The 10,629-nt window shown below is 47.0% G+C and overlaps 1 protein-coding gene across 1 annotated transcript in view; it reads right to left on the bottom strand.

Moving 5' to 3' along the window:
• LOC128715405 (CUGBP Elav-like family member 4) overlaps window positions 1-4,720 on the bottom strand; it is a 303,826-nt gene extending 299,106 nt beyond the window's left edge. The window contains exon 1 of the mRNA XM_053810298.1: window positions 4,670-4,720. Within this exon, the coding sequence (XP_053666273.1) occupies window positions 4,670-4,676 (7 nt within the window). The 5' untranslated portion in view covers window positions 4,677-4,720. The remainder of the gene's footprint in view (window positions 1-4,669) is intronic.
• Window positions 4,721-10,629: the final 5,909 nt, after the last annotated feature.

Below are 10,629 nucleotides of genomic sequence, written 5' to 3' on the forward strand. Positions count from 1 at the left end.
AAATTTGTGTTTCATCCCATCTTATCAGTCTGTGCTTGGTAACAGTGGTACGCTACATGTATGCAAGACTTTGACTACGGAAGATGCTTCCAAGACAACTCTATTTCCTCGGGAAAGGCTCTTCCCGTTGCACTGCCCGGGTGACCTTCAAGCGTATCCTGCAACCTGCCCGAGTCATAAAGTATAGTGCTGAGCGTCGAAGGTAAGCAGCACTGCTGCTGGGTGCGCTGATACAATCGATATTCACTCATACCGCACAAAACGCCATACCCGACCCGGGGCATTCTCGAACGGAACGGAAACAACATTCTCACATATGTACACGATATTGATTGGAGCCAAATTTATGATGTAACATAATCATTTTTCTTCGCTTCCTATTCCCATCACATCAAGCGCTTTGCCGCGAGCCGGCATTTCGATATTGAAAGCAAATCTGTTCAAATTTCTTTCGATTGAAAACGGTTCCGAACGCAAAACTCGGGCAGGGCCCGGGCAAGTGAAAGAAGGTTGAATGCGCGGCAGGCAGGCTGACAACCGAAAGCAAAAAAGGAAGCCGTCCTACACACAGCCGTTCGGTTCGTTCCGTTTGCGGAGATCGTTTTATTTTCACTTAAATTTTACTCCGCTCCAGTGAAAGCATCGACCCTGCTGCTCTCTTTTGGGGATGCTCGGTTATTTATTTTCCGTTTGCCCTGCAAGTAATTTTTACATCTCCACAAGATTGAAATGCTGGGCAACCAATTGAGGTGGCTTGAAGTGCCTTGCCGTTTGGGCCGTTGTATGAGCAGCAGGCGTTTTCTTTTTGCTCAACCAGCCTGGGATCAGCTTTAAACTGTGTTGAAAAGGGTTGTTAAGCGTCTGCCGTATGTAAAGTGAAAATATTGATTTTCGGAATTGTGTTTTACTGTGCGGGAGCTACATAACTCATAGAGCATTAAATTCTACTCAGTTTGGTGTATGAAATTGTGCGCAGCACTAGGAATATCTTTGATCAAGCCGGTTTCTTTTAATTAATACATTTAAAATTCGTTCTAAAACAAAACAATGTGAATCTAATAGCAAAGAAGCAAAAGAATGTTCTGCTCCAACTATATTGCTACAAATTAAAAAAAAAATTCATTCTAAATTGATAATTTATTTTTTATCATGTATAGCACGGATTAAAAAAAATCAAAGGAAAACTTTACAATAGCTTAACTATTTAAGAACAAACATTCACAGCCAACAAATTCATCCCAGTGTACTACTCTTTTTATTTCAGTAATTTCGTCCAAGAGTACTATATGAAATTACAACTGAAGGAATATTGATAACCCAAATAACCTTGAGTTTTAAAAACCATTGATCGTGATGGATCATGTTCAAAATGTATCAGTTAAGAGTGATGATCTCAAAATACCTTTGGGATAATACATCATGCAGTAAAGCTTAAATCTTTGTCAAATATATGTCTGCAATCGGTCTCTCTTGACTGTTGAATTCTATTTCCATTTCCTTCGTATATTCGTATTGCTATACCACTGTTTCGTTCTTAAAGCTCTGTAGTCTCTGTTGTTATTTGCTTAAGGTGCAGACGTATTATATGAGCTTAGCAACTAAGGTACCTCCAATTTCCAGATTATGAATATAATTAGTTATAAAATGGTAGCTCCGAAATTAAAACAAAACATTAAACTTAAACTGCTGCTGAATTATCGAACCTCATACTTAGACGAACTATTTCTCAAATGCTAGAACGCAAGCAACTTGAGACGCAATATTCGGTACGGTTCCCTCAACAGGCACGAGGTCCGTTAACAATGAATGAAGCCGCACGTGATTTTTGTTATTCCTGCTAACGTGACTTTATAAGTTTATCACAACACACACAAGTGACGGAACGCGCGAACCGTTGCCGTGTGCCGACCGTGTTACCAAGTGCTTCTTATCCGTACCCGTAGCTCAAGGATGTGCTAGGTGTTCCCCTGTGTGGGGAACCGAACCCTTGCATCATCGAACCAGTTGAGCTGGTTCCCTTCCTCCTGCGAAGAACGTACGTAATGCAACTGTTGCAACTAGCAACCGGCCTGATCATGGCATCGGTTTGTTCATTGGCATGCAAACTATTGTCAGCTCGAACACCACGTACGTTCGGTTATGTATGTACACAGCACCGTAGAGGCCCGGTACGGTACCGTGCCTGGGTCGGTTCTATCTGTTGGGCACTGTGCGATGCAGCCCTCGTTGCACCTTTATTGCACGGGATGGCAAGGCCCACCAAGAGCGGTTGTTTTGTTTGTTTGCCTTCTGTGTCTTGTGGATTGTGGCGCCAAAGCGAAATGGGTGAAGATTTATACTTTCGGGATCTTGTGATAATACTTAAGCCCATTGCTGGATTCGGAGCGAAAGCGAACCTGCTTAAAGCGGGTTATCGGTACGTTAAGACGCTGTTCATGGCAGACAGAGCAAGCATGGGTGAGCTTAAAGTGGAGATACTAGTTTTTTCATCCTTCTGCTAACCAAACGATATCCGAGGATTACGTTCTTAATGCTTTCTCAAACGGGCTACGCTACGAAAGCATTCCAATACCAAAAAAGAGAAAAACTGCGATTATTAAACGTTTGCAAACCTGGTTTAATACAGGAAAGCTTAAATTTTATCTCGCACAACATGATCATTGAAAGGATTTCTGCACATTTTAACATGTTTTTATAATTCCTTTGATTAAATATACATAAATTACCAGCATTTGCGGTGCACAAGTTACCCCGAAAGCAGTACAACTTGATGCATCTCGCAAATGAACTAAAGTTTTCATCAATTCCTTAGTTTCCGCACCGATCTTAAAGCTAGAACTGACCTCATTTTCTATTTCGAACGATACACTAGCGAGGAAAACGCTCACAAGGGTGGAAAAAACACACCTTAACGATGCAGCCTAACAAATGGCAGTCTGTCGTTTCTGGTTTGGTCCAACTGCCCAGGAGTTGCGATAGCGAGGACAACCCCCGGACAGATCGGTGGAAACTATCGGCAACAACGCCACCGCACCGGCGAAGATGAAGAAAAACTTCATCAGCTGCTTTGGTTTGTTTGTTTTTTTATTCTTCGCTCTTCTTCCATTGTTTCCTTCCAGTAGTTCTTTCCCCTTTTGCCACTCATTTTACCTGGCCCAAATGCTTGCTGGAAAGGCTAAGGCAGGTGACAGATATCTGTTAGTACGGATAAAACACGATCATCCCTAGGTGTAGGCAGCTACAGGCCAGCTGACAAGATGAACGTCGTGCAGCATGAATGTCAAGCCGCCGAACGCTTTCACCGGCGCCAAATAGAGGAAAAGCTTGGCTAGGGAAAACCGAACCAACCCGGGAGCCAGGGTAGTAGCAAATCAAGCATTACCGAGTTATGGAGCCAAAGACGGAGGCTTCAAAGGCGAGCTGCACGGTTTGGGTAGCAAAATGGAAAAGAAAAATGAGCCCGCAAATGAAAGGGCAGGCAGAAGCAAAAAAAATAAATAAAACGGAACCTGAGAATACGTAAAATGAGAGCATATACTAATGACCGCACATACATACGAACGAATCCTTCGCAGCAAACTCGTGTCCCTTACGACTAGGCCAGAAAGAAGTGACGCTTCAGGACGGAAGAATGGGCAGAAGAAGTGGAAAAAGGCCGGCCGTAACCGGGGGCCTGCAGGGGAGTGTTTTGATGACTGTATGTGTGCATGCATGGGTCGTTAGCTTAGCGGGTAGACCACCACCCCCAGTAGGCACAACGGGTAGGCTGGGGTGGTGCAAACACAGTTTGTTCGGTGGGGGGAAAAAGGCACATTAGAGTGGAGAGATGGATTTTCTCTCATTTTCCCCACTCTCGTGTCGTCGGTTCAAAGTCGCGGACGCGACCAAACGTGCATGTATATATATGTATATGTGTGTGTGTGTATGTGTGTGGGTTCGTATGTATTCAGGTCCTCCAGCACCGTGCTAAGCTCTCAGACCCTCGTTCATATAACACTGGGAAAAAAAACCATTCCAAACGTCTGCCCCCGACGGAGGACGTGCGGTCTGATGGACGGGTGGAGTGGGGTTGGGGGAGATGGGGGGCTGAGCCGAAAACGGAGGCCTCGTCTATCCATCTCCTTCAATCGTCTCGGCAATCGCCTTACGCTACGTACAATTTAGCACACTCAAACCGTCTGCTTACACTGGGCAAAAAAGCAAACCGTGGCACCGTGGGTGGATTGCTCACGGTGTGTGTGTGAGTGTGTGTATATATGTATATATGCGGTTGTGGTTTCAACGCGAGCAAAAAAGAAATATCGTCCCGAAAGCGCTCCTAGGTTTTATATTTATCAATAATTTAAAGGGCGATATATCGCGGCGAAAAGGAAGACTGTAAAACCTGAAGACTGACGACTACTCCTAAACCTCCGAACGCCCCATTTCGCAAACAAGGCCAGCAAATTGAAGTGCAAGTGATTTAGATTGTTCACTTTCGCTTAGAGGGGAGGGGTGGGGAGAATTTCGTCGCCAGTTCATCACTTTAAAGAGTAGAAATTTGGGAATATGGTTGCGCATTTTAAAGGCAATGAGTTTAAAGAAATTCTGTAAGGATTTCTATGGATTTTCGGTGGATTTTTGCGACAACTTTAAACTAGTTTTTAAGGGGCTAGCCCGGTTTACTTACCTAACATGTATGCAGAGTGCTTTGGATGATCTCGAAACGCAATAAAATGATTCTTTCCGGCACTACAATTTCGCGAAATGTCGATCAGACGACACTTGGCGTTGTCGATTTTATATCTATTTGCAGCGCTTGCAGCACCAACGGATCTCTTGAAAACCTTGCCTCTTCAGGTTATTGCACAGCACTAGTACGCGATCTGCACCGGCAGAAAATTTTCCCTCACACTCGCGACTTTCCTTCTCCAGGCGAAGGGGGGATTTGTACCACCTCGGGCCACCTTATGTACACTCAGTGCCGTCAGTTGCATCCACTTCCTGGTTACCGACGGTGCAGAGCTATGTTGTGTGCTGTTAGAACTGTTGGCCAAGAACAAACGAAATCGAAACGCCAGCAGCCGAGCCGCCGCACCACTCACTCGTCGTGCCGATGACTTTTATGATTTCCAGAAAATATCATCAATATTTTCCACCACACTTGGCAATATGTGCTCGCGGCAATATCACTTCGCACTTGGTTGTTTTCCACTCACACAAACACACACACACACGCGCGCGCTCACACAATCACACAGAAAAACATGGCGTTGGCCCCGGCGGCCTTAACACCTCAACCGTCGACCCCGTGGGTAGGTTTTCCCTCAATACTCAACAAAAATGCATACACAACTCGGGTAGGACTTGCACACTTGCCCACATACACACATACACACAAGCGCACGGGCCTGGATGCTGGATGCTGGTGGATACGAGTTGGTCGGTGAATAATATTTCTCACATCACAACATTCAGAAACAAGAGGCAAATACTTCCCTAGCTTACCAGGCCTGATGTAAACTACGCTTCGCCAAGGCGAGTACACACGGCACACAACGGAAAACCAAAACTCAAACAATAATGCACAAACAATCGCGATAAAACGGGCCACTTACACCGACAATCGTTAAGCATACGCGGCGAAACAACAGCACACACACGACACACACACAGCACCACTAAACACTCGGCAGCGACGATATCACAACGCGCGCGACGAACAACCCTGTACCGTGTGTTGGGGTGTTTTCTTCACACGTGCACTTTAAAATTCCGGAATTTGCCGGCCCGCGGTAATGGAAAACTGCCGGAAAAACGCTCCACAGAAACTCCACCGCACCGGAGATGACGAGGGGTCGCTCGTGATGATATTGTTATTGTGCGGAACTATTATTAGAACCAGCGGGTCGATCCGACGGTATCGGTGTAATGTATCTTCACTGGAGGCAGGAGTCTCTCGGGCACTAGTCACGTCCGCAGCCAAACCTCGGTTCTCGGTTTGGGGGGGGGGTTGATTTAAATTTTACCGAAACGAAAATACCGACGAGATCAGCATTCGCAAGTGGAAATTCCGATATGTGAAGATGAAGGTTTGGCACTATGCGCACCCTTGCAGGTACCCACGCACGCTGGAAGGCTGTCGGAGTACCGTGTAACTTCCCTGCCGGCCCACACAGACACACTGATATCACAAATATTTCCTATCACCGTTGTTCAAACCTCACCGTTACTGTGGCGGTCCCGTTTTACGCGGCACGGTACGTGGGTCCCGTGGGAAGCACACAGCTCACGAGCTGGCCGCACTGTGTGTCGATGCTGGACAGTGGGCGTCTTTTTCTTTCGTTTTTGCCTTATTCTTCCCGTCCGCTTCAGGGATGGTTCCTTTTACTTTTTATCCGCGGCAAAATCGATTTCGGGGCAGCGAGACGCGATAATGGGCTCGGATGGAACGGACCACCAACTACCGCGGCCTGGAAGCACGGACGGTGTACAGCGCGAGCGAGAGCGAGCGAGCGAACACCCACACACACACACACATACACACCCGGGAAAACTGGGAAAATCAATGTTCACATCAAAACTGGATTGCACTCGCGCGTCTTCCTTTGCTGGCACGGTTTTCTTCCCAAACGCAAGACGGAAAGCACTTTAATGTGTGTGCTTACGGAACGATTTCCGGCGTTTGGCAGGAAGGCTTTTTCCTTTTTTCGCTCGGGAAAGGCCGGTCGGCGTTTCGGTCACGGTCACGCTGTGGAAATTCGTTTGGTGTTGAAATTTGCTAAACGTTCCCTCGATCCTCGAATAACAATCGCCCGGATGATAACAATCAGCTCACTGTTGCGGCAGGTGGTGGGAGAGGGGGGAGGCGTGGGGGCTCAAGTTTATGCGTTTTTGTTTTGTAATATTATATCCGCTCATAAATTAGCGCTATCGCGTTGTGCACTTGCTGTTGCTGCTGTTTCACGGACTACTTAGCTTCGCTTCGCTTAGGCATTCACTGTTCTCTTTCCAGCTACGGTGAAGCAAAAACTAATGGGCACTCAATTTTGAATATGATGCGTTTTGATTTATCCTCTTCCAAGCCAAACAGTACGGACGCGGTTTTCAGTGCCGTGGATTTGCAGCGTTGGGGAACTCTGGGGCTGTGAGGACACGCACTGGGATGTTCACCCAAAATCCGTCCTCTATTGCCTAATGCCGGCGAACGGGATGAAGCGTGATATCTACGGACTGGTCCACACACACACACGCACACGCACGACTCAAGGGAGGGTGGCGGCTTGGGCTATTTGGGTGGACCAAAATACAACAACAGATTAAGCGAAACGCAAAACGGAAATAGTTAGGCACTTTTTTGATGTGATGGTTGCGGTTCTCCTGCTCAGTTTCGCGGTTTTGTTTGCTTGCTTTGTTTGGTTACGTTTATTTTTTTTGTTGTTGTTGCCGATAGTGACCTTGTGTTTGCTGATGTGTTGTTCTGCTAATGCTAATTTTGTATTACTTCTCCTCGAGCCTCGCGGATCGGCGAATGACGTACAAGCGTTGTACACTACAGCGGCAGCAGATCGGGAAGCGAAATGGGGTATCGGAGTGTACGGTGTGTTTCACTTTCACTAAACAACAATTGCACACCTTGCTGCCAGCACTTTTAGTTTACGCATTAAACACACGAACCGGTCACCTGTGCCCGAGCACGCACAACCGTTTAAAGTCAGTGCTCGCGGGAGTGAAGGAAAAAAAAGCGCACAATGCACAATGCACGGAACACGAGGCACACTCGTTGCACACTGGCCCGATGCAGCGACAGGGATGACGATGACCGAACAGGGATGCAGTCAATATATTGCCCGCTTCTCCTGCTGCTGCTGGTGCTGTTTTGTGCTGCCACTGGCTGACTGAGTGACTGACTGATTGTTGATTATTGACGGCAATGCATGCGGCCGTTTACTCTCATTCTTCACGTCCCTTTCACGCTCGGGCTCGTGCCGTCCCGAACCCGGACACAGTCGGTCTCGCTCGCGCAAACACACACACACGCACACACTGACTGATGGTGACTCCTGCCAGCTCAGTCAGTTCGTTCAGACGGAAAAGCCAGTCCACAACGGTTCATTCGGATGCAACGATAGCACGCACTCCAGCTGACGGTGGAACCGGCAACAAATCGGCACTTCCAGCGGCACCGGATGGCAAAGCTTTAATGTACCCTTTTCCGTGCGCGCTCTTTAACTTCTCTAGCACGCGCTGTTTAAAGGCTGTTTAGTGGGTTGTTTTGCTTCGTGGTTTGGTGATCTTATGTTCGGCACTGCACTTCCATATGTAATTCTGCCACTCCTTCAGATCGGGGTTTTGGGATAATTTTGTCTCACGCCTCGATTTTCTCGCTCGATAAGATACTTCTATCAGGATGTTTGGCGTTTTCTCCGTAAGCTGCACTTTAGCATCCAGGCGCGTTACGGCGGTGGATGTGCTAATATCGAAGGAAAGGCTCAAGCAATGGTTACCATCATCGTCATCTAAACAGCCAGCATTTACATACACACAAAAACGGTGACTAACATACACTTTTGTCGTAAACTATATAATCCCTGTAATGATTTTTCGATTGATTCAGAGCTCAGTGTGTTTTTTTTTGTGTGTGTGTGTTCTACTTTTGAGTATGTATGTGTGTCGGGGTTTTTTGGGAGATTTTTCGGACTTTGCTGACGTCCCGTTTGCCCACGATGGTTTGATACTTTTTACAAACGATTTACAGTTTCACCTGCTTTGCTGCCAAACGCTGCCGCTACGCATATTGCCTTTATTCCTGGTTGTGATGATGAAGTGTTGTAGTCTAGCCTATTTATACAGCGGACATTTGGTGGAATGTCCCGTCTTCTAAAGTTGCTCTTCGGTTTTGTTTTTACGTTAACGTTTCAGTTGGGCACTTCTGTTTACTGCTTCCTTTGGCGGGTGGCTTCAGGTTCGGAGCCGCTCTCAACATGCTGCGCCACTTCCCATCCGCATCGATGCTTCGGGCAGAAACTTTTGTTTTTGTGTGTGTGTGTTTTTTTTTTGCTTGTTTTTCAACAGGCAGAGCGTTATGCTTTGCTTTCAAAGACACCAAAACCAGTCTGCTTCTTCCTAGTCCGGTCCAATGTGTGCTACAGTTACTACGACGTTCCTTGCTCCTCGCTGGAGGTGCCCACGTTCCGGTTGCCCGTTGGCTGAACGCTTCTTTACATTCGCCGATCACGGTGTACTGGATCTGCAGCGGGATGGCCTGTTCGTACGGTGGCGTATCCTTCGCGTACCTTCACGTTCCTGCACTTTGCTGGCGTTCTGCGAGCAAAATTTACTACCAGCTTTCAGCTTCACACGCGGCACCTTAGCGAATAGTGGTGTAATAGTAGGTAGCTTTCGTAGTAGCGGTAATAGTAGTGATGGTAGTAGTAGTAGTGATAGTAGTAGTAGCAGTAGTATTCACACGAGACCGGGGAACAAACAACAAACTTATGAATTTGAACAACTAAATACGACGACGACGACAACAACGACGACGAGCACGACGACGACGACAACGACGATGACGATAACACACCCGTATCCTTGTTCCACGTTTCTTTCTCTGAAGTCAAAACAGTCCCAACCGGATCTAGGAACCTCTGCTACGGCATGCGAGTCCCGACGGTCCTCGACAACCGACCACGATGACGACGACGAGCAGCGGCCGAGGACGCTCGCCATTGAGCGCCATTGGTTTTGGTTTGTGTCCACCCGGAGGGAACTCGTCGTCACCGACAGGCGCGCGCGAGTTCCCTTGCCACCACCACAAGCGCTGAGTGGGAAAAGTGAGCAACCCTTCAGCGATAGGAGGTTCTGAGCGTAATTGTTCATTGAACGCACTTTCACTCCGTATCTATTTACAGCCGGGTTGAGCGTTGTGTAAAGATTACCAGTGTGGATGTTGTTGAAGTGTAGTTAGAAAATTAATAAACAGATTATTATGCGAGTTAGAGAGGGTTTGTGATCAAGAGAATGTCTCCAGATAAACGTTGAAGTTATTTTAGACACATTGCAAGTGCAAAAATGCTCATTAAGTCCTAGTCTTAAACAAGTGTCGTTTGTGCGATATTCAGAACGTTCTCCGTGACGTCATCAGTTTGCAAGAAACCGGTGTTAGAATTCTCGGTCGATCCACTGTTGGAAGAACGGCAAACATTCTCAGACTTGTACACAAACCTTCGGGCCACTCACGGAATGTGTCCAGTCCAGTGTAACCGAGCGACCGTCATTGAAATGCACGCATTTGGCGCAAGCGTTCTCGACCATCATCAAGCAAGTGCTCAGCTCCACTGTCACTCATTTTCTTTCCCCACTGCCAAGGTGCTCACTGCACTCCCGGCGCAATCACATGGTGAATGAGTGACGGTTCCCGCATACCGTTTCCGACTGTTGTTCCTTTCGTGTAGGCTGAAACCCTTCGAAAACCGGGTATTCTAATGGAAAACGGGATGAACGGGAAGAAAACGTTTGTACCAGTTTACTCATTTCTTCCTTTTGCACAACCAGAGACTGAATTTGTCTGTTTCATGCGGCTAGCTTCGTTGGCTTATCTTATTCTTGAAAGACAAGACATTCATACTCAACCAACATCCGCTATAAACT

Source organism: Anopheles marshallii, chromosome 3 (genome assembly GCF_943734725.1).
Source record: "Anopheles marshallii chromosome 3, idAnoMarsDA_429_01, whole genome shotgun sequence".
NCBI classification, from domain to species: Eukaryota; Metazoa; Arthropoda; class Insecta; order Diptera; family Culicidae; genus Anopheles; species Anopheles marshallii.